The following is a 24,150-nucleotide window of genomic DNA, read 5'->3' on the forward strand; positions in this document are numbered from 1 at the left end:
CTGGTCCATTATTAGGAGAGAAAACATGCTTTCTGCCTCCTCTAAGCACTGGACCCCACAGGGGCCTCTTCTGCTTTTTTTTTTTGCTTGACTCTTAAGCAGGCTCTGCATCCAGGGCGGAGCCTGATGCAGGGCTTCATCTCAAAACCCTGAGATCCTGACCTGAGTGGAAATCAAGTCTGGCGCTCAATTGACAGAGCCATCCAGACACCCCGGCCTCTTCTGCTTTTATCGCCAAAGGAAAAGTCAAAGTGTCTACGATCTACCCAGTTCACACACGGCCCTCCCCCCACACCCCCTGCCAGCCCCATCCCCTATTACAGGGTCAAAAGTCCAGGATACAAGGGCCTAGCCTGGGTGAGTGGTCCAGCAGCTGCTCCAAACTTGTGTTCCTACAGCCCGGCTTGCAAACAGGCCCCGTCTAGACACTCGTTTTCGGACTGTTTATTCGAATTCATGACAATGACAAGGATTCTGATCCTGATGCCTTATGAAGAAGTACCCCTCGCTCTGAACAAAGATTCAGGCTGTGCCGTCTGCCTTACTTCTGATATTAACACACAGCGGGTTTAGGGAATGTCTCAACCCAGCAGGATCAAGGGAAAGAAATGGGGCCGGGCCTCAGGGTTGCCAGGCACTGGGGAAGGCTGCCCACTGCTTGGTAGACCGCTAGGTTCTCTGTTTTCCCCTCCCTTTCCTTTTCAAATCCCACAATTTCCTGTTGGGGAAAGGTTGTAATTAGCCCAGTTCAGGCACCAGATCCCAGACCGAGGCACAGCTGCCGGGAAAACTCTAGGAAAACACGGGAACCAATATTTTTCCAATTAGAAGGACTGTGGCATAAACTTTTTGTATGAGTTCTATTGAAACCAGATTTCTCCAGTCAGCTGCCAGGGGAAGAAGGTAGAGTGGAGACTCCCCGTGGCCACCCCGCCCACATTACCACCCTGGAGCTCAGGGCAGTCGGAACAGGATGGTTCTGGATTCTGGGGAGGCTGAGCTCCGGCTTACTTACTGAGTTCCACCCCTGATAACGTCCCCAACTTCCTGCTTTGGTGTCCTGGGAGGTGGGTAAATGGGCATAGGACAGAGCAAACTGAGACAGCAGATGACTTGGGGAGATGGGAGAAGGGAGCAGGATGCTGGGGTAGCTAGCTGATGTTCCCCCCTTTCAGCGATTTACAGGAGACACACCCCAGCTTGGTCATGAAGTTGGTTTGCTTCCACTGTGCGATGCAGTCCTCAGAGGTTTTAAAGTCAGCCTGCACAGAGTAAACAGAAGCCATGAATGGGGTGGTGAGGGGAGGCGTGGACGACAGCCCTTCCCCAGGGTCTCCTGTGCCTCTCTCTCCACACCAGCAAGTCTGCCCACCTGAGGCATTTAGTTCAGGGAAATGGTCACGAGTAAGTGCAAAGAACTATGTACCAAGACAGCAGCGTTCCAATAGTGAAAACCTGAGAACAACTTCCATGTCTAACAAGGTTAAATAATTTTGTCACATTATGACAATTACGATTTACTACTGCACAATCCGATCACCGCTCAGTATTTAAGAAGACAGGGAAGTTTTTCTGGCATCCAGTTAAAGAGAAAAATAAACATATGGCGGGACTCAAAACTGTAAATATATTACCTCCCTGCGCTGAAGGGGTCCACGAAGAAATAATCACTAATGCTATTTCGCAGGAACTAGGTGTCAGGACTATGGATATTTTGTCTCTTTCATGTTCCCTATACTTTGGATGGTTCTACATTGGAAGCCTATTTTATAGCCTGGAAAAGTAAGTGATCCAAAAAAGCAGCCTGGAAAAGTCGGAGAGGAGGGAGTGGGTGAAAACAAGCCTGCCACAAGCAGGGCGAAGCAACAGGTAGAAAGCACTCTAAATGCCCCCCAGACATACCCTGGCTGAGCCAGGAAAGGCGGGATTGATAGGGAAGGTCACACGTATCGTGTTAGCTCCACGAGGAGAGGAAACAGTGGCTGCTTGGTTCATGATGTAGCCCGGAGCTCCTAGAACAGGGGCTGACATACCTATCAGGGGCTCAGGACTTGATGAAGGAAGGAATGCATTCAGGGGTCGCGGGGACACGCTGTGTTAGAGTCCATGCCCCAGAAGGCAGAGAGAGAATGAGTGCTCCAAGACCAGGGTGGGGCGGGGGGAATCCTGGCTCCATGGCTTCTAGGGACCCTGTGTGGCCTTGGCAGGTAACCCGCCAGATAAAACAGGGGTAATGCTGTGCTCTGGACTGAAGATCAGAAGAGGAAATGTCTGAGTCCCCCACACAGTGCCTCAAGGGGTCTGTTGGGGCTCAGTCCCTGTGAGGGTTCCCATGCTCTGCAGGTGCCTACCCCCCCCTCCCCAAAAGGTCTGGATGGAGGAAGGGAGAGGCACAGAGGCAGGAAGGGTGGGGGAGGGGCCGAGGTGGACTCTGGGGAGTCTGGGGACCCAGTCCAGGCGGCCCAGGCAAGAGAGCAGGCATGGCCAGCTACTGACCTGCAACTTCTCGAAGACTTTCTTCTTGGGCTTAAGCTCTTCATCTGGCTGGCCCTTCTCATAGCCCTTCACGAACACTCGCTCACCGGGAGCAGAGCCTGCAGGAGGGTCCAGAGGCTCCACCTGGCGGGTCACCCCCTCTCTGAGAAGACACACAGGATGAGGGAGGAGTGAGGCTGTGGCCCGCCTGCAGCTGCTGTGGAAGCCAAGGCTTTAGGGCCTCTACATAGGTGCCCTCAGGGCGGAGCTACTGGGATGGGCTACGGGGATGCTACTGGGATGGGCTGATCTCGGCTACCCCGAAATGCTCTGTCTGGAGAGAGACCCAAATCTGGGCTTTCTGCAGGAGGAAGCAGGACATAACAGAAGCAAGGTCCGATCGGCCAGTCGGAATCAGGTAGGACTCCTGGCTCCGACTCTTAACTGGGAGAGAGACTCCGGCATATGCCTACTGCTCCAAGCCTCCGGATTTCTGTCTTAATAAAACTGACTTTAGGGCGCCTGGGTGGCTCAGTGGGTTGAGCCGCTGCCTTCGGCTCAGGTCATGATCTCAGAGTCCTGGGATCGAGTCCCACATCGGGCTCCCTGCTCAGCAGAGAGCCTGCTTCCCTCTCTCTCTCTTTGCCTGCCTCTCCATCTACTTGTGATTTCTCTCTGTCAAATAAATAAATAAAGTCTTTAAAAAAAAAAAAAAAAAAACTGACTTTAGGTAGGGGCGCCTGGGTGGCTCAGTGGGTTAAAGCCTCTGCCTTCAGCTCAGGTCATGATCTCAGGGTCCTGGGATCGAGTCCCACATCGGGCTCTCTGCTTGGTAGGGAGCCTGCTTCCTCCTCTCTCTGCCTTCCTCTCTGCCTACTTCTGATCTGTCTCTGTCAAAGGAATAAATAAAATCTTTAAAAAAAAAAACAAAAAAAACTGACTTTAGGTAAAGCGCATTATTCGCAGTTACGTGTCCAGGAACTCATTCCTTCATCTTTTGGACTGGGTCCTCAGGGCGTCCACCTGGCGTGGGGAAGGGTGTTGCATGGGCCCATTCCCTCCCCCTCTCTGCCCCCGGTTCTCACTCACGTGGAGGCGCACAGAAGCATGCCTTGGGACTCAATGCCTCTCATCTTCTGGGGCTTCAGGTTGCACAGGACCACCACCAGCCGGTCCCGCAGCTCTTCCTCGGGCACGAACTGCACCAGGCCGCTCACCACAGTCCGAGGCTCGGCTTCCCCCACATCAATCTTCTCCACATACAGGCTGTCTGCATCCGGGTGCTGTGCGAGAGGTCAGCCCGGATGGGATCATAACGCACTGGGTCACGGGTAGCACCAGGGAGCCCTGAGCGCCGTGGTGGGCACCACTCCCCGGCATTGGCTCCTCAGGGGCCCCTGGAGCAAACTCTCTCCAGGTCCCAGATAGCAGACCGGAGGATGGGTCAGGAGGGTTCATTTTACTGTCTGCCAAGAGGCAGGCTTCGAGTAAAAGGAAGGGCGAGCAATATCCCCTAGAGGTTAAGTGGCCTGGACCTTCTGGGTGGTGACCATTACGGCCACACACTGCCCCAGCCTGGAGGAGGATGGAGGACAGCGCTGGCCTTGCCATCTCAATGAGCACCCGCAGCTACCTCAAAGTTGTTTCCGTAGCTGTGAAAAAGAATGCTGGTAGAGGAAAAAAAGTTCACAATGGTCCCAGGTCCCTGGCTGCAGGTCCCTTTTCCTCTCCCTTCCCCATTTTCAGGGGTGTGGGGGATGGGACAGCAGGATGAAGTGGCTGATCTGAGATAAGGCCTGCAGCTAAGACCAGACAAGCTGGTGCAGACCAGAGGAGTCTAGGGACCGGATTTAATGGACAAGCAAGCTCCCTCTAATATCCTCCCCCCACCCCGAGTTCCTGGCTGTGTCTGGTTGCACAAGGTCCAGAGGCAGCAAAGGGAAAAGCCTGACACGTGCAATGAGGCACCTGCGTTTTGACTTGCAGTGTGACCTCAGGGACGTAACTTCTCATCCCAGGCCAGGTTTCCTTCAGATGGAAACAACAAACATGACCCCACCTGCCTCTCTGGGATGTGGTGAAAAATGAGTACCTTCTCCACGCTAATGATTTTCCCCACGCGGATATCCAGCCGGGACGGGATGACCTCTTCTGGTTCTGAATTCTTGGCAGGGCCTTTGGCAACTGGCTCTGGGAATGAGAAGAGCCCCAAAGGGTCAGAACCCTCCTTCGCGATGACAGGTCAATCGCTGACACACACACACTGGGAACACTAGCAGGGTTTCATGTAGAACCCCAGAATCTACCCCTTTGGTTCTATCTTTTCTCTTTTTGAAGTCATCTCTACACCTAATATGGGACTCAAACTCATGACCCCGAGCTCAAGAGTCGTAGGCTCTACCAATGAGCCAGCCAAGGGCCCCCTAGTTGTGTCTTCCTTAAAACAGGATCAGCAGGGCGCCTGGGCGGCTCAGTGGGTTAAGCCTCTGCCTTCAGCTCAGGTCATGATCTCAGGGTCCTGGGATGGAGCCCCACATCTGCCTCTCTGCTCAGCAGGGAGCCTGCTTCCCCCAGGCTCTGCCTACTTGTGATCTCTGTCAAACAAACAAATAAAATCTTAAAAAACAAAACAAAACAAAAACAAAAACCCAAAAAAACAACAGGATCAGCAACCTTTGAGAAGTGACATGCCAGATTTTCATCTATTGTTTCCCTCAGGTATTAGCTGGCGGGGAGGAAACGGGGCGGGGGGCAGTAGTAGCTTGGCTACCTTTAGGTGTTTCCATTTGTGCTCTCCACATACATTTATTGAGTTGGGAGAGTCACACAAAACCATCCATGTTGATATCTCAGTGTCATGGGTTAAGTGGATAGCCAGCTAAGAGCCAGTCAAAAGCATACGGAAAGGAATTGGGCAAAGCTGAAGGTGAGCTTTCCGAAGGAGCTGTGCAGGCTCTGAGCAGCTCTGTTCCTTCATGGTCTCACCCAACTGCTCCCTTAACTGAAGGACTGAGCGAAGGATCACAGTACATGTCTCACACCAGTGGGCTGGGACAACAGGGTGTAATCACAGTATCGCCCAAACCTAAATCCTGATGACTCAAGTTCCATTCCAGAAGTCAATGGTCTAGGATATTCCTGCACTTCCGACCCCCTAGCTTCTCGGGCTCTTGATTTAAGACAGACCCTTTTCAGGGGCGCCTGGGTGGCTCAGTAGGTTAAAGACAGACCCTTTTCAGAAGCCCACCGAAAGGTGCTCTTTCGTGATGACATCATGCAGCCCTTGGCCCCCGACCTCCCGGGCTGGCCTTACTCTGCTTGGAGGGCTCTGGGTAGGCAGCGCTGGTCAGTTTCTTCAGGGCAGGGGTGTTAAACTTTTCCCGGATAGGATCCAGCAACTTGTTCAGGGCGACCTCCACAGAATTCTTCAGGTCTCCAGGATGTACAACCTGTGGAAGTGTGCAAATGGCCGGTGAGGGGAGCTACCTGAGCGGGGGCATGACACATCTGAGTCTACTAACGACAATGTGTGGTGTAGGGTGCAGGCCGCTGACCCTCAGAGCAGCCCTGTGAAGCTGACAAAGCCAAGAGGAGGACACAGGTTCAGAAAGATTCTCTTTCTTGCCCGAGATTTAGGTCTTTTGACTCTGAATTCCATCCTAACTTGAGGGATTGTATCTTATTAGGATTTATTTATTTGAGGGTGCCTGGGTGGCTCAGTTGTTAAGCAGCTGCCTTTGGCTAAGGTCATGATCCCAGGGTCCTGGGATCGAGCCCCGCATTGGACTCCCTGCTCGGTGGGAAGCCTGCTTCTCCCTCTCCCACTCCCCCTGCTTGTGTTCCATCTCTTGCTGTCTCTTTCTCCCTGTCAAATAAATAAATAAATCTTAAAAAAAAAAAAAAAAGATTTTTTTATTTGGGGAGGAGCAAGATGGTGGAGGAGTAGGAGACTGAGATATCATCAGGTCCCAGAAGTTCAGCTAGATAGTTATCAAACCATTCTGAACACCTACAAACTCAATGGGAGGTGGAGGAGAAGAGGAGCAGCAATTCTAGGAAATCTAGCAAATCTAGAAAATTGACATCTTTCTGGAAGGCAGGATGGGTGGAGAAGTGAATCCGAGGCAACATAAGGGAAGACAGACCACAGAGGAAGGGGCCGGCTCCCGGCAAGTGAAAGAGCAGTGGAGCACAAAATCGGAACATTTAGAAGTCTGCTCCGCAGAGGGATGTCACTCCAGAGGCTAAGCCAGGTGTGAAGCCCTCATGGGGACAGTGTGGTCTCAGGACCCACGGGGACATAAAAAGACCAGGGGTGTCTGAGTGGTGGCAGAGCTCCCAAGTATCAGAGCAGGGAAGCCGGCTGCAGAGAGGGAGCTGAGGAGTGAGCTCTCAGCTCAGGGTCACCTTAAACCATGATGGAGGCATAGTCAGGCCACTGCTCTTCAAGCAGGGACCCCACAAGTGGCAGATCTGGAGGGACCTCCTCTTTTCTCCTCTAGGAGGAGTGGTGGGGGAATGCGCGACAGGATCTGCTGGATTTGGAGACTGCAAACAGGGCCGTGCACCAGAGACAGAAACGCTCGGTCACAGGCCAGGTGAGCTCAGAGTGCGGCGGGAGACCAGGGAGACGGGAGGGATGGACTGCTTTTCTCTGAGGTTGCACTGAGAAGTGGGGCCCTGAGCTCTCGGCTCCTATGGGCCAGGGGCTGGGAGGCTGCCATCTTCACTCCTGTCCTCCAAAGCTGTATGGAAAGTGTTCAGGGAGCCCAAAACTGCGAAGATTACTTAGCCTCGCCCCTGGCAAATGTGGTGCAATTCCACTTCAGGCAAAGACATTTGAGAATCACATCAACAGGCCCCTCCCCCAGAAGATCAGCAAGAAAATCCAACCAAGACCAAGTTTACTGATCAATGAGAACTGCAGGGTGCCAGAGCTAAGGGAAAGCAACACATAGAATTCATGGCTTTCTTCCCCATGAGCCTTTAGTCTTTCAAAGTTATATTTTTTTAATTTTATTTTTTTCTTATTCTATTTTTAAAAATTTTTCCTCTTTCCTATTTTAACATTTCTTTTTTTTTTTTTTTTTTTAAGATTTTTTATTTATTTGTCAGAGAGAGGGAGAGAGAGTGAGCACAGGCAGACAGAATGGCAGGCAGAGGCAGAGGGAGAAGTAGGCTCCCTGCTGAGCAAGGAGCCCGATGTGGGACTCGATCCCAGGACGCTGGGATCATGACCTGAGCCGAAGGCAGCTGCTTAACCAACTGAGCCACCCAGGCGTCCCTATTTTAACATTTCTTAACTATTTTATCCTCTCAATATCTTTTAAAAAATCTTTTCTAATTTTCATCATTATAGTGACATTTTATCCCTTCATTGAATTTAACCTTGTATTTGTATACACACAGGTTTTTTTTTTTCTTTAAAATTCTGGGATACAATTTCTTTTAATAGATCAAAATGTACCCTAAATCTAGCACACAGCTTTGTCCTAATCTCCAGCCTGATCACATTCTTTCTTCTTTTTTCTTTTTTCAAACAACTTATCAATTCTTTTTCTAGAATCTTTAAATTTTCATCTTTATAGTCATATTCCATCCCTTCATCATATTTACCCTTATTTTTGTATATATAAGTTTATCTTTCTTTAAAATTTTGGGAGGTAGTTTCTTCTAACAGATTAAAATACACCCAAAATCAAGTGTGGGGCTCTACTCTATTCACCAGTCTGACATACACACACACACACACACACATACATATATATATGTATATATATATACATATATACAGAAATAAATATTTATATATTTATATTATATATTATATAAATAAACAACTATACACACACATGTGTACATATATGTGTATATATGTGTGTGTGTGTGTGTGTATATATATATATATATATATATATATATATATATATAGTTGTTGTTGTTGTTCCCCTTTTCCACCCAGTTTCGGGTCTCTTCTGATTTGGTTAGTACATATTTTTCTGGGGTTATTGCTACTCTTTTAGTATTTTGTTCTCTCATTCATCTATTCATATCTGGATAAAATGACAAGGCAGAAAAACAGCACAAAAAAAAGAACAAGAGGCAGAACCAATGGCTAAGAACCTAATCAATATGGACATTGGTAATATGTCAGAACTAGAGTTCAGAATGATTCTCAAGGTGCTAGCTGGGCTCAAAAAAAGCATGGAAGATATTGGAGAGTCCTTTTCTGGAAAAATAAAATCCCTATCGGGAGAAATAAAAGAACTAAAATCTAACCAAGTTGAAATAAAAAAAGCTATTAATAAGGGGAAATAAAAAATGTAGGTTCAGGGGCGCCTGGGTGGCTCAGTCGGTTAAAGCCTCTGCCTTTGGCTCAGGTCATGATTCCAGGGTCCTGGGATTGAGCCCTGCATCGGGCTCTCTGCTCAGCAGGGAGCCTGCTTCCCTTCCTCTCTCTGCCTGCCTCTCTGCCTACCTGTGATCTCTGTCTGTCAAATAAATAAAATAAAATCTAAAAAAAAAAAAAGGAGGCTCTTACTGTTATGATAAATGATGCAGAAGAAAGAATTAGCGATATAGAAGACCAAATGATGGAGAATAAAGAAGCTGAGCAACTACTGGACCACAAGGGAAGAATTTGAGAGATAAGTGATACCATAAGATGAAACAATATTAGAATAATTGGGATTCCAGAAGAAAGAAGAAAAAGAGAGGCAGAAGGTGTATTGGAGCAAATTATAGCAGAGAATTTCCCTAATTTGGTGAAGGGAACAAGCATCAAAATCCAGGAGGCACAGGGTACTCCCTCTCAAAATCAGTAAAAAATAGGTCCACACCCCATCATCTAATAGTAAAACTTACAAGTCTTAGTGACAAAGAGAAAATCCTGAAAGCAGCTCGGGACAAGAGGTCTGTAACATACAATGGTAGAAATATTAGACGGGCAGCAGACCTATCCACAGAGACCTGGCAAGCCAGAAAGGACTGGCATGATATATTTAGAGCATTGAATGAGAAAAATATGCAGCCAAGAATACTATATCCAGCTAGCCTGTCATTGAAAATGGAAGGAGAGATTAAAAAACTTCCAGGACAAACAAAAACTAAAAGAATTTGCAAACACCAAAGCAGCCCTACAGGAAATATTGAAAGGGGTCCTATAAGTAAAGAGAGAGCCTAAAAGTAACACAGACCAGAAAGGAACAGAGACAATATACGGTAACAGTCACCTTATAGGCAATATAACGGCAGTAAATTCACACCTTTCAATAGTTACCCTGAATGTAAATGGGCTAAATCCTCCAATTAAAAGACAAGAAGTATCAGAATGGATAAAAAACTAAGACCCATTGATACACTGTCCAGAAGAAATTCATTTTAGGGGCGCCTGGGTGGCTCAGTGGGTTAAGCCTCTGTCTTCCACTTAGGTCATGATCTCGGGGTCCTGGGATCGAGCCCTGCATCGGGCTCTCTGCTCAGTGGGGAGCCTGCTTCCCCCTATCCCTTCCTGCCTGCCTCTCTGCCTACTTGTGATAAATAAAATCGTAAAAAAAAAAAAAAAAAGAAACTCATTTTAGACCCAAAGACACCTCCAGATTTAAGGTGAGGGGGTGGAAAACAATTTACCATGCTAATAGACATCAAAAGAAAGCTGGGGTGGCAATCCTTGTAACAGATAACTAAGATTTTAAGCCAAAGACTATAGTAAGAGATAAGGAAGGACATTATGTCATACTTAAAGGGACTGTCCAACAAGAAGATCTATCAATTTTAAATATATATGCCCCTAACATGGGAGTAGACAATTATATTAGCCAGTTAATAACAAAATCAAAGAAACAGATCAACAACAATACAATAATAGTAAACACCTTAGTGTTAGTAAAAACCATTAACACCCCCTCACTGAAATGGACAGATCATCTAAGCAAAAGATCAACAAGGAAATAAGGACTTTAAATGACACACTGGACCAGATGGACATCACAGGTATATTCAGAACATTCCATCCCAAAGCAACAGAATACACCTTCTTCTCTAGTGCACATGTAACATTCTCCAGAATAGATCACATCTTGGGTCAGAAATCAGGTCTCAGTTGGTAGCAAAAGATTGGGATCATTCCCTGCATATTTTCAGTCCACAATGCTCCGAAGCTAGAACTCAATCACAAGAGAAAAGCTGGAAAGAACTCAAATACATGGAAGTTAAAGGGCATCCTACTCAAGAAAGAATGGGTCAACCAGGAAATTAAAGAAGAATTTTAAAAATTCATGGAAACAAATGAAAATGAAAACACAACTGTTCAGAGTCTTTGGGACACAGAGTCAAAGGACATAGTCCTGCGAAGAAAGTATATAGCCATATAAACCTTTCTCAAGAAACAAGAAAGATCTCAAGTACACAACCTAACCCTAAAGGAGCTGGAGAAAGAAAAGCATATAAAGCCTAAACTCAGCAGAAGAGAAATAATAAAGATCAAGAGCAGAAATCAATGAAAGATTTATTTATTTATTTATTTATTTATTTATTTGAGAGACAGAGCGCACGCAGGCCTGGGGGTCAGAGGGAGAGAAAGAGAGAGAACTTGAAGCAGGCTACATGTCTAGAGTGGAGGCCAGTGTGGGGCTGCATCTCATGACCCCGAGATCATGACCTGAGCTGCAATAACTTGAGGGATTTTAGAGGCTGAACTTTTTTTTTTGAGGCTGAACATTTTTCTTAATCATATTCTTCTTCAAATTCTTCAAATTCTTTTATTAATCAAATTCCCCCCATTCATGTTTTGAGTGGTGGCATGAACCAGGGGCTATTTACAGGCGGAGAAACACCCACAGAGGCAATCCAAGGAGATAGCCTTGCAGGGAGCTGGGCGAGCGAGAAGAGAGAGCAAGGACATTAGACAGACGGGGACTAGAGTCCCAGCTAGCTGTATGACCCTGAACCACGCACTTAACCCCTCTAAGTTTGGGATGCTTTACTCAAAAATTGAAGAGAATACCTATATCTCAGAGAGTCAGAATGAGGATTCAATCCCGTAATGTGGGTGAATATGGTGAGTGATACTAGTACGGGGCAGGGGCACAACCATTTGATTCTTCTTCTTGTGTCCCGTAACTAGTACTTTTATATCCCAAATCTGGCCGGAGAGGCTCCGCTAGATATTCTGAGGGGTTATCTCTTAGCTGTGGATACCTGTAATACAACAGTGCCTCCATTTTTGCTTCTGATATTCTCTCATTTCTTTCGGAATGTTTAGTTTTTAACATCAGAAAAGCTTTAGACCTGCTCTGTCCAGTATGACAGCCGCTAGCCGCATGGGGCTACCTGAGTGTCAAGTACGATTCAGTTTCTCAGTAGCACGGGGCTCACAGAAAGGCTGACCACACATGACCAGCGGCAGCCACGTGAGAGAGCACACCCCGAATGTGCCGGCCCTCATAGAAAGTTCTATGGGCTAGTGCTGTTCTAGGCTTTTCTTCAGACCCACTTCTTCTACCCTTCTCGTTATTTCCACAGATCACTGTTCACGGGGCTGAGGAGTGACGTGTGGGTTTTGTGGCTGCCTCAGACTGCACGTAGAGGGCTTCAGAGCAATGGCTGTGAAACATCCAAGAAAATGGGCCTTAAGGGCCGCAGAGCTCCGAGGTCATGGAGACTTTTCCTCTATTTGATGTTCAAACCCTCACACCGTGTTGCCTGCAGGGGCCTTCTGGCCTCTGCCTGAATACCTCAGTGATGGGGACGTGAGGTCAGGTGAGGCAGCCTGGCCTACTGCCATCCAACAAAGGTTGCTGCACGGCTCTCCCTGATGTTGAACCTGAACATGTCCCACCCGCAGGCCTGGCTTAGCCCTCTGGGGCCACAGGAAGAAATCGAACCCGTCCCCCGCGAGAGAGTCTGCCATGAGTCTGAGGAGCACCGAACGCAGGCCTGATTCCCAGCCACACATCCCCAGTTCTTTCAACTGTGCCTCTGCAACAAAGGTTTTGCTCTGTTCCCTAACACAGCCCCCTTCGTCTCCCCAACACAGCCCAGACTGTCTAACAAACCTCATAAAATAGAAGTCCAGACCTGGATGCAAAGCCCTAAATGTATTCACACCAGCAGAGAACTGAATGGACTCCCTGGTTCCAGACTCCACATTTTCCATATCTTACAGCAAGACCCCGTTCACATTTCCAACAGCCCAATCACACTGCTGATTCAACCCAACGTCAGAACCAATCAAAAGCCCTCATTTCCTTCCCATATGCACCACTATCACATCTTCCCTTTAGGACCTGGCCCTGCCTGGCTCACCCACAACACTCCGCCAGTTTGTCAGACCAAACCACTTGGGATTCTGTACCGTGCTATTTCATCTTCCTGTGTCTGTGCACAATTTATTCCCTCTGTTTGGATGTCATCTCCTCTGCAAAGCTTTCCCCATAGCCAGGTAATCACTTCCTCCCGTCTTCGCTCTGGACCACGTATATACCACGTATATACCATCATGGCACAGCCACACGGCAATGATGTTTATTTACACGTCCGCCTTTCCTTCTGGACCTTGAACTTCGTGAGGATTTAATCCTCTGTAATGCCAGCCCTCACCGTGGTGCCAAACTCATGGGTACCCAGGAATTCTTTTCTGAAGCTGTCTCTTGAGGTCAGCAGGATCCTCTATGCTGTCCTTTCCTAGGTGTTTCTTTTCTGAACTCTGACTTTGCACCTGTCCCTGAAATGCTTCACCTTGCTGGGTTTGGTCCGTCATTCCAGGTTAAATCCTTTGCAGAATGATTAGGACACCAATATTTTAGCTTTGTGCCATTTGTTTGCCTAACCTGTGAACCACCCGAATCCTCATTAAGCCACTGCCCGTGATACACAGCCCTGGAGAGCATCAAGTGGAGACTTGGGGCAGGTGCTAGAAAGCTGGCTAGGCCAAGGAGAGGTCTGGCAGAAGGAATTCGGGGGGGATTTCTCCTCCTCTGGGATTACCTCGTCAGCGAAGTCCTTTTCCAGGTCCAAGTAAGAAGTATAGGTTTTGTTCCCACCCCACTTCTCATCTCGAAGGATCACAAACTCTGTAAGACAAAGGATCCATGCCAACAAACTCATCAATAATGGCAAAGTCAGCAGTCCTAGCTCAAATGGTACGGATACTTGTAGTTTCTGTTATACATTTTCAATTTTTATTCTATTATACATTTCAACTTTATTATATGATATATATATTTATATATCTTAATGTTCTTAAATCAGATGAGCCAGCAACCCAGCTGGCACCCATGCTCAAGGGGAAGGATTGTGCCTTACATTTCTTTCGTCTTGCTCTAATTCGGCATGCCTGGGCCCACCTGCATTTCTACAACCGCCACCCACCTTGACACTCTGCTTAGAACCCAACCTGGTGACAATCTCATGGGCAATGAAATCACATCCCAAGTGCAAATGTACTCTGGTCTATGAGAAGTCAGAGGGAAGCCCGAAGGAAGACTCTTAACCAAACCCAAGGATGATCACAGTACTAGCTCTGCTCCCTCTGCCTGGCCTCCGAGAAGCAATCAGCGAGTGTCTTACCAGACTTGAGGGGAAAGAGGACATGCTTGATGAAGGACAGAACCCCATTGTTCTCCACATTCCCTGGCTCACAGAAGGCCTTCTTGAGTTTTTTCTTCACATCTTCCTTCCGGTCAAGAAGATCAATCTTGGACTCCTAGAAGCCACAGAGAAGAAGGGACCACTTATGGTGGGGAAGGAGATATGCTCAACTAATCTGTGTGTTTTTTTTTTTTAAAACAGAGGTTTAAACATTAACAACTTTAATAAAAGCAGTATTAATCAGAGTCAAGAACCATCACAATATTGCCACCTGACAAAAATCACGATTTCAGTTTTCCTGTGTTCTTCCCAGGCCTGTAACATGCAGAATAGCTACAAACTTGCAGTTGGAGAACAAATGTCTACCCTTTGCTTTTTTACTTGAGACTATATTACAAGTACTTCTGAGGGGCTACCTAGTCTTTGCGTTTTTTTTTTTTTTTTTTAAGATTTTATTTATTTATTTGACAGAGAGAGGGGGAACACAAGCAGGGGGAGTGGGAGAGGGAGAAGCATGCTGCCTGCCGAGCAGAGAGCCCAATGCAGGGCTCAATCCCTGGACCCCAGGATCATGACCTGAGCCAAAGGCAGACGCTTGACAACTGAGCCACCCGGGTGCCCCTTTGCTTCTGATTTTTATGCTGTATCACACTGCCAGTTATTAGTGACAACGTGATCTCTGAACTGTTAGATTATGTTCTAATTTTTCCAAATTATATACAATAGTACAATGAACATCTTTGCAGAGGTTTTTACTGTTTTTGTTTCTGCCTTCTCTAGGATTATCTCCTTAACCTACCCAAAACTGCCAGGCCCAGAAACTATTTTATGAAAGGGGCATACTCATGGTCATCGCCCAAAACAGTATGTGAGCGGCTTGCTGCATGGCAAACCCCCAACCCAGGTACTATCTAGTAAATAGAGCCATCTTCTCTTTTTAGGTAGTAGAAACGGTTTCTTGTTTTGGAGTGAGAAAGCGCATGGTTCTTTGGGTTCAGTGGTTACCGAATTCTGCTCTGTGTATGCCTGCTATGAGTCATCTGGGGTGAAAAAAGGAAGTTACTGGAAGATGAATCAAAATCTCTCCCCCTCTCTCTCTGCCTGCCTCTCTGCCTACCTGTGATCTCTCTCTCTCTCTCTGTCAAATAAATTACAAAAAAAAAAATCTTCAAAATCTCTTGAGGTTGGGCCAGGTGTTGGTATCTTTAAAAAGCTCTCTAAGTGATTCTGATGCAATCATGTTCAGGAACTGCTGCTAACACTGACTTCCAGGGCCAAGATATGGTGAAAGTCACTAAACAGGATGAGTGATACGATATTTTGTCAGAGAAATAACTGATACAAGGAAGACTTTAACACAGAGAAAAACAAGTGTTTTATATATTCCTTGAAAAAATAACAACAGGTTCCACGTGTGTATTTACTGATCTATCAAAGATTGAAAAGTCAGATTTAAAGAACTAGAAGAACACCCAAATGTGACTTCAGTCAGAATCACCTGGTGGAATTTGAAAGAAAATACAGATTCCTAATGTTCCCCAGAACCACTTCATCACAGAATCTCTAAGAACAGCCAAAGCAACGTTTGTTCTTGTTGTTTTTAAATTCCCTAGGTGGTTCCGAAGCTCAGCTGTGTTTGGGAACCCAGAACGCAACCTTTCCCATCTTTGGGTTTCCACTATGTCCTCCATTCTGTATCCTCAGTGATCAAAACAAAAGTGTATTCTTCCGAAGCAGAACTTCTAACTGTTAGAAGATACTGTATTTATCACGGTAGTTACATCAAACATCAGCCCAAGAATCCAGATGCTCTATGGTGAAATGCCACCCTAGCCTCACTAGCCTCATGAATAAGGCTGACGTTGAGCACAGTTCTATGAACAAAGAAACTACTTTTGCTTGTGCGTTTTACCAACCGCAGGGAAAGTGTTAAGGTTATGATGGGATCTCATCAGGACTGCTTCTGGGTCCTTCAATATTCAAGAACCACTGAAATTACCTGGATGGCTCCGGATTCCCTGAAACTCAGATCTACAAGAACTCTGGTTAGCGAGGGAAAATCTTCTTTTGAGTCTTCAATCCTTTTATCTCTTGCTGAGGATTTCTAAACTCAAGTCAGAGTTGGCAAACGTACCTCTTCTGAGGAGCTCATTTTACTGCCGGTTAATCCTGGAACCATGGGATTCATCAGATGGACCCGTTTTGAGTAGCCGAGTGCAGGGAGGTACTGGGGGGGGGGGGTAGAAAGAAACACAAAAAGCTGCTGTTAGTATAAATTCCTCCTCAGTGCCCTAGTCTCATCTAACTTGACCAGCAACGTGATAGTTTGATATAGCTCTTCCAATCTCTATTTTTTTTTTTTTTTTTTACTGAACATACAACCTTTCTTTCTTCTCTTTTTTTTTTTTTTTTAAAGATTTTATTTATTTGGCAGACAGAGATCACAGGCAGGCAGAGAGAGAGAGAGGAGGGAAGCAGGGAGCCTGCTTCCCTCCTCTCTCTGCCTACTTGTGATCTCTGACAAATAAATAAATAAATAAATCTTTAAAAAATTAAAAAAAATTTAAGGGTTTTACTTAAACTTAGTTAACACACACCGTAATATTAGTTTCGGGTGTCGAATTTAGTGATTCTACAAATTCTACACTTCCATTTATCTGCTGGTGCTCGTCACAACAAGTACACACCTTAAGCCCCACCCTCTATTTCTCCTGTCCCCCACCCACCTCCCCTGTGGTAACCATCAGTTTGTTCTCTACAATTAGAGAGTCTCTTTCTCGCTTTGCCTCTCTCTCTTTTCCCCTCATTTGTTTTGTTTCTTAGAGTCCATGTGAGTGAGATCATACGGTATTTTTCTTACCCTGACTGACTGACTTCTTTTCTTTTTTAAAGCCTTTATTTATTTGACAGAGTAAAAGAACACAGCAGGGAGAGTGGGAAGCAGGGGGAGAGGGAGAAGCAGGCTCCACCCTCAGTGGGGCACCCGATGCAGGACTTGATCACAGAACCTTGGGATCATGACCTGAGCTGAAGGCAGACACTTAACCGACTGAATCACCCAGGCGCCCCAGACCAACATATTGCACTTTCCATAATACACTCTAGTTCCACTCAAGTCATTGCAGATGATGACATTTCATTTTTTGGGAGGCTAAGTAATACTCCATTGTGTTAAATACACAACCTTTTGATAGTGTACATAACATAAACAAGTTTTCTTTTTCTCAAAAAAAAAAAAAGATGTCTGTTTTCTCAACTGCTTTTCTATTAGTATTACATTGTGATTTTTACATTACATTGGATTTGCCCTGTCACCATAAACAACTCTAAAAGCTGGAAATATATAAAATAACCATTCGTAGGCATTCAACAGCAATAGCAGTAGGGCTACAAAGCTTAAAGGAGGGAAAGCAAAGGTGACCCCATACTCACCCTGGCTTTCTCCTTGAGGGCATTTTTTCCAAACTAGATGCTGAGAAAAAGAGAAGAGCTGTCTGATGAAGCAGAGGAGAGAGAGATTGGGGTTCAGTACTGCCAGGATGCTGGGATTTGGTAAGGGTTTTAGAGTAAAGCGAGCTCCCCGACCCAAATCTAAGTCAAAATTTCCCAATGATTTATGAGCTGACTCATAGCTGTGTGTGCATACAGAAAGACACCAGGAAGCCCAGCAGGGAACAGGTGCTGGGAGGCTGGAGACCTGCAGAGAGATTTTAGACAATGGACAATGCTAGGGAGACAGTATGAAGTTCAGGTTCACTCAGAGTAAAGAGGTCTTTGTCAACACTCTGAGATTTGAGTTTGAGACTCCAGAAAGGTCACATCCCAGGAATAAGGACCACATCGTAGGAGGAAGGACAAAACTGAAACAGACCTTTTCTGACCGAGCCTAGAACCAGTGCTGACCAAGCCTAGAACCAGTGCTGACAGGATCAAGGTGATAAGGCATAATTTAACAGCCTACAAAAAGCACAGCACCCTATAAACATAATCCAGAGTTTCTACAACACATCTATGATGTCTCTAATACAATATAAAAAGTATTAGAAATGGCAAAAAGAAAAAAAAATGTCTGATAGTTAAGAGAAAACAGTCAGTAAAAGCAGACCCTGGAATAATCCAGATATTGGGATAAACAGATCAGGATGTCAAAATTGACTATGATTGGTATGTTAAAGGAAACAGAGAGAAAGATGGACAAAATGGATAAAAGACAGGATTTCAAGAGAGAACTGGAATCTATGAAAAAGAACCAACTAGAAGTTCTAAAATGGCATGATACGATATTGGATGGACCGAACAGAAGACAGGTTTGATGAACTTGAAGAAAAGTCAGCAGAGAATAACCCAACTAAGTACAGAAGGAACAAAAAAAAGGGGGGGGGGGACAACAGAACAGAATATAAGAGAAGTGTGGGACATGGTCAAGAAGTCGACCATACATATAATTAGGGAATTAGGGTACTAGCACAGGAGAGAGGGAATAGGATAGGAGCAATATTTAAGGAAATAATAGGGGACAATTTCTCAAAGTTAAAGAAAACAGACTCAGGAAGCTCAGCAAAATCCAAGTAGGATAAATACCAAGAAAACTATACCCAGGAACATCACAGTCAAATTGCTGAAAATCAGAGACAGAGAAAACTCTAAAAGCAGCCAGAGAAAAGCTGTATTATCTATAAAGGAGAAACAGTAATACTTATAGGTGACTTCTCAATGGAAACTAGGGAAGCAAGAGGCAATGGGATGACTCTTTAAAGTGTTAAAAGAAAAATAATTGCCAACCTAGAATTTGATATCCAGTGAAAACAAAAGAAAGATGTTTTCATTCAAAAGAAAGTTGAGGGGCGCCTGGGTGGCTCAGTGGTTGAGCCGCTGCCTTCGGCTCGGGTCGTGATCTCAGGGTCCTGGGATCGAGTCCCGCGTCGGGCTCTCTGCTCAGCAGGGAACCTGCTTCCTCCTCTCTCTCTCTCTGCCTGCCTCTCTGCCTACTTGTGATTTCTCTCTGTCAAATAAATAAATAAAATCTTTAAAAAAAAAAAAAAAAAAAAAGACAAAAGAAAGTTGAAAAACTCATTACTAACGACATGTACTACCAGTGCCAAATTGGATGGGGGGAAGCTCTTCAGGTCGAAGGAAAATGATCCCAGATGGAAGCCCAGAGGCACAGAAGCCCTGGAAGGATCAAGAGTACCAGGAAAAGGGGCACCTGGGTGGCTCAGTGGGTTAAGCCGCTGCCTTCAGCTCAGGTCATGATCTCAGGGTCCTGGGATCAAGACCCGCATCGGGCTCTCTGCTCAGTGGGGAGCCTTCTCCACCCCCCCCACCCCCACCCCCCGCCTCTCTGCTTACTTGTGAACTCTGTCAAATAAATAAAATCTTAAAAAAAAAAAAACTGAGTGCGGGGCGCCTGGGTGGCTCAGTGGGTTAAAGCCTCTGCCTTCAGCTCAGGTCATGATCCCAGGGTCCTGGGATCAAGCCCTGCATGGGGCTCTCTGCTTGCTGAGGAGCCTGCTTCCTCCTTTCTCTCTCTGCCTGCCTCTCTGCCTACTTGTGACCTCTGTCTGTCAAATAAATTAAATAAAATCTTTAAAAAAACAAAAAAACAAAAAAAAACTGAGTGCTTTAAAAGGAATTATAATAAAGTCTTTGGGATTTAAAATACATGTAGAAGTGAACTGTATGACAACAGCACAAAAAGCAGAAGGAGTTAAATGGATAATTGTAGGTTTTTACATCATTGAGAAGTGGTAAAAATACCGGATTTAAAGTGTTATACGTTACAAAGACACATGCTGTAATCTCTAGGGCACAGGTGGGCAAAACGTTCCTGTAAAGGACCAAATATACATATTTTAGACTTAGAGACTTTGCCCACATAGGGTATCTACTGCATATTCTTCTTCATGTTTTGTAGAGCTCTTAAAAAATATAAAAACCAGGGGTGCCTGGGTGGCTCAGCTGGTTGAGCGGCCGACATTTGGTTTTTGCTCAGGTCATGATCTCAGGGTCGTGGGATCAAGCTCTATGTTGGGCTACATACTCCTCACCAAGCCAAGTCTGCTTTTCCTGCTCTCTAACCCCCTACCACTCCCTGCCACCAGTGTGATCGTTCTCTAAAATAAAGAAATAAAATCTTTTTTTTTTTTTTTAATATTTCATTTACTTATTTATTTGTCAGAGAGAGAGAGGGAGAGTGCACAAGCAGAGGAGAAGCATGTTCCCCACTGAGCAAGGGGTCTGACATCCCAGGACCCTGGGATCATGACACGCAGGTGTCCCAAGAAATAAAATCTTTATTAAAAAAGGTGGGGGGGCACCTGGGTGGCTCAGTGGGTTAAGCATCTGCCTTCAGCTCAGGTCATGATCCATGGTCCTGGGATTGAGTCCCGCATGGGGTACCCTGCTCCATGGGAAACTGCTTCTCCCTCTATGTCTGCCTCTCTCTCTCTAGCTCATGAGTAAATAGATCTTTATTAAAAAAAATTATACTGTTCTTAGAGCTTGTGAGTCACACAAAAACAAGCCATAGGTCATATCTGCTAGAATAATAAAAGTAGATTCAACTAAAAATTAACAGAGGAGATAAAATAGAATAATATGAAATATATAATCAAAAAATTTACATTGTAAGCATTCCTCGTTCATTAAATATACCTGAAAACCATAAGCCAGTCAAAGAAAGATAAACACTGTATGATTTCATTCATATGTGGAATTCAAGAAACAAAATAAACCAGCAAAGGGGTAAAAAGGGGAAAGAGAGACAAACCAAGAAACAGGACTCAACTGCAGAGAACAAACTGATGATGACCAGAGGGAAGCGGGGTTGGGGGAGAGGACATGGGGGTCGGGATTAAGGAGCACACTTGCTATGATGAGCACCGACTAACATATAGAACTGGTGAACGAACAGACTGCATACCTGGAACTAATATAACACTGTATGTTACTATACTGGAAATAAGATTAAAAAATTAATAAAAAATACATCCAAAAACCATTTAAAAAATACTATATAATCTTCCATTGTGAGGAGTTATCATAACATATAACAATCCCTTGCCACTGGGTATGACTTTATTTCTAGATTTTTTTTTTAATTTTATTTTTTTATTTGACAGAGTAGGCAGAGAGGCAGGCAGAGAGAGAGAGGGGAAAGCAGGCTCCCTACTGAGCAGAGAGCTGATGTGGGGCTCGATCCAAGGACCCTGAGACCATGACCTGAGCCGAAGGCAGAGACTTAACCCCCTGAGCCACAGAGGCGCCCCTCTAGATTTTTTTTTAAGGATTTTATTTATTTATTTGACAGAGAGAGAGAGATCACAAGTAGGTAGAGAGGCAGGCAGAGCGAGAGAGAGGGGGGGGGGGGGGAGGGAAGCAGCTTCCCCGCTGAGCAGAGAGCCCGAACTCGAGGCTCGATCCCAGGACCCTGAGATCATGACCCGAGCTTAACCCACTGAGCCACCCAGGTGTCCCTATTTTTATATGTGTGTATATATATATATATGTATATATATACACATACACACGTATATATATATTTTAAATATTTTATTTATTTATTTGTCAGAGGGAGACAGAGAGAGAGAGTAAGTGGCAGGCAGATGCAGAGGGAGAAGCACACTTCCCGCCAAACAAGGAGCCCGATGTGGGACTCGATCCCAGGACGCTGTGATCATGACCTGAGCCGAAGGCAGCTGCTTAACCAACTGAGCCACCCAGGCATCCCTATATATATATTTTTTTAGAGATTTTATTTTTAAGTAATCTCTACACCCAATGTGGGGCTTGAACTTACAACCCTGAGATCAAGAGTCGCATGCTCTACCAACTGAACCAGTGAGGTGTCCCTATGTCTAGATTTTACCTTTGAATTGATAATGTGATAAATACTTTCATATATAACTGAAGTTGCACTTTTAAAATTATTTCCTTAGCACCAGCTTGTGTCATTATTAGGGCAAACTACCCTCCTGGAAATTTACATTCCCACTAACAGTGTTTTCTCCACACCCTTGCCAAGATGAGGTTTTGAGAAGCTTTCAAAAATAACAACCATTTCTCAACCCTTTCCAATCTACTCCAGTTCTTTCCCCCAAAAAGAACTACTAAAGGTTTACTCTGATATCCTCCTTTAAACCCTGTTAAGCCTCATCTCAGAGATGACTGGTTTATGTAAGATCCAGAGCAATACGGACTGAACGCTCTGGGAAAAGCCAGTAGTTGACTGATAGTCCCTTTCCCTAGAAACTGTGTTATAGGAAAGAAGCAAATCCAATAGGTCTGTGGGCAGCTTCCAGGTGGCAACAAGAGCACGGGCTTTTGGGTCAAGCAGGTCTGAGTGCCAATTTCTGCTCAGTCACTAACTGTGTGATAATGGACAACTTTCTCTACACTCCGTTTTCTCATCTGCAAAACAGGGAGAACAACACCCGCCACACAACAGAGTTACGAGTGGTGGGACTGGCACATTCAATAAACCTTAACTGCATACCTAAGGCACAAAAGAAAAAAAGGCAGGGAAGAGAACACCGACCTTCTCCGCAAAGGTGAAAATCTTCCTCTGATCAACACCTCCAAACTGGGCATCTACTTTCAAATATTCTTCATCCAAGGCCTGTGGGAAAAAAACAACACGTGAGCATAAATTCCTACTGTATTTCTTCTATCTGGATCTGAGAAATCAGAAACTTTTGAAAATCACCAGATTTTTTCAGAAAGTAGGGCTGGGGGGCGCCTGGGTGGCTCAGTGGGTTAAGCCGCTGCCTTCGGCTCAGGTCATGATCTCAGGGTCCTGGGATCGAGTCCCGCATCGGGCTCTCTGCTCAGCAGGGAGCCTGCTTCCTTCTCTCTCTCTCTGCCTGCCTCTCAGTGTACTTGTAATTTCTCTCTGTCAAATAAATAAATAAAATCTTTAGAAAAAAAAAAAAAAGAAAGAAAGAAAGTAGGGCTGGGATGCAAATAAAGCAGCATCCAGCCTCCCTCTTGTCCTCAAGCGCTGCATGGACATTTTCCTAGTGCCTGCGGTGAGCGGCGCTCCATGGGGATGTCACGGGGGAGAAAAGAAGAGCCTCCGCCTTCGGGGAGCTCACAGTCCAGTGGGGAAGGGAGGGAAGAAGCAGAAGACACACCATAGTCGGGTCAAAGGTACCCACTGAGTAAGACAGCCTGTGACAAATGTCAAATAATGGCATAAGAGGGGTGCCTCAGTGGCTCAGTCAGTTAAGCATCTGCCTTTGGCTCAGGTCATGATTCCAGGGTCCTGGGATCAAGCCCGGCCTTGGGATCTCTGCTCAGTGGGGAGTCAAATAAATAAAATCTTAAAGAAAAAAAAAAGGGATAAGAAGAAAGTGCTATGAGGCCTCAGAAGCAAAAGGCAAGACTAAACTGATTTTGTCACTTGCTACCTGCCAGGCCTAGTGCCAGCAGAGGAAGCAGAGTTGAACCGGACCCAGACTTGGCTTATAAGAAGCCAATTACCCAGCTGAAAAGAGAGACATGTAAACAGAATTTCAGTGCAGTGTGCGAAGGGCTACCCGAGATGTTTATTTAAGGGACAGAACTAACACAAAGACAGAAATGCTTATCTCTAGCTGGTAAGGCAGGTGGCAGTGAAGGCTTCCTGGAATCAAGACTGTGGCTGACCTCGGTTCTGAAGAATATAGAGATGTTTTTCACCATGCAGAGGAAACAGATGTCAGAAGGCAGAGAGGTGTGAAATGTATAGGAAAATTATGAGTGATTCAGTATGCAAAAGCACAAACGTCAACGGATGTAGGAAGTGGTTAGTGATGGCATCAGAGATGGAAGGTCCTGACTATCATACTAGGGTGCCTAGCATCACCCTGGCCCACACTGTAGAAACATCACACCAGTAAGAGGGCAGGGCACAGAGTGGAGCCCTCTGGACTGGAGACAGAAAACAGCGAAGAGGCTCCCATCTTAGTCCAGGTAAGAAATGATGCTGAACCAGGTCAGTGGGGATGTAGAACAAGAACACATTTAAGAGCATTTAAAAGTAGAACTGGTAAGATTTCATCTCTAATTGAATGGAAGGAAGACGAAGGAGAGGAAGAGACAGTTGAG

General features: G+C 45.5%; 2 protein-coding genes across 6 annotated transcripts in view; one reads left to right on the forward strand and one right to left on the reverse strand.

The window, feature by feature from the left end:
- Positions 1 to 841: 841 nt before the first annotated feature.
- Positions 842 to 24,150, reverse strand: part of YARS1 (tyrosyl-tRNA synthetase 1) — a 37,555-nt gene continuing 14,246 nt past the window's right edge. For both annotated transcript variants that reach the window (XM_059138099.1, XM_059138100.1), the window contains exons 5-13: positions 22,601 to 22,681; positions 16,199 to 16,291; positions 14,044 to 14,179; positions 13,462 to 13,547; positions 5,789 to 5,924; positions 4,568 to 4,665; positions 3,565 to 3,758; positions 2,497 to 2,638; positions 842 to 1,262 (exon numbers count right to left, since the gene is read on the reverse strand). In XM_059138099.1, the coding sequence (XP_058994082.1) occupies positions 1,152 to 1,262; positions 2,497 to 2,638; positions 3,565 to 3,758; positions 4,568 to 4,665; positions 5,789 to 5,924; positions 13,462 to 13,547; positions 14,044 to 14,179; positions 16,199 to 16,291; positions 22,601 to 22,681 (1,077 nt within the window). In that variant the 3' untranslated portion in view covers positions 842 to 1,151. The remainder of the gene's footprint in view (positions 1,263 to 2,496; positions 2,639 to 3,564; positions 3,759 to 4,567; positions 4,666 to 5,788; positions 5,925 to 13,461; positions 13,548 to 14,043; positions 14,180 to 16,198; positions 16,292 to 22,600; positions 22,682 to 24,150) is intronic.
- The window catches only part of S100PBP (S100P binding protein), a 54,662-nt gene continuing 54,410 nt past the window's right edge, over positions 23,899 to 24,150 (forward strand). Inside the window, exon 1 of one of the 4 annotated variants that reach the window (XM_059138117.1) lies at positions 23,899 to 24,015. The gene's annotated coding sequence lies outside the window, so the exon portion shown is untranslated. The remainder of the gene's footprint in view (positions 24,016 to 24,150) is intronic. The other 3 variants (XM_059138120.1, XM_059138115.1, XM_059138116.1) reach the window with 3 other exon arrangements.

Source organism: Mustela lutreola, chromosome 10 (genome assembly GCF_030435805.1).
Source record: "Mustela lutreola isolate mMusLut2 chromosome 10, mMusLut2.pri, whole genome shotgun sequence".
NCBI classification, from domain to species: domain Eukaryota; kingdom Metazoa; phylum Chordata; class Mammalia; order Carnivora; family Mustelidae; genus Mustela; species Mustela lutreola.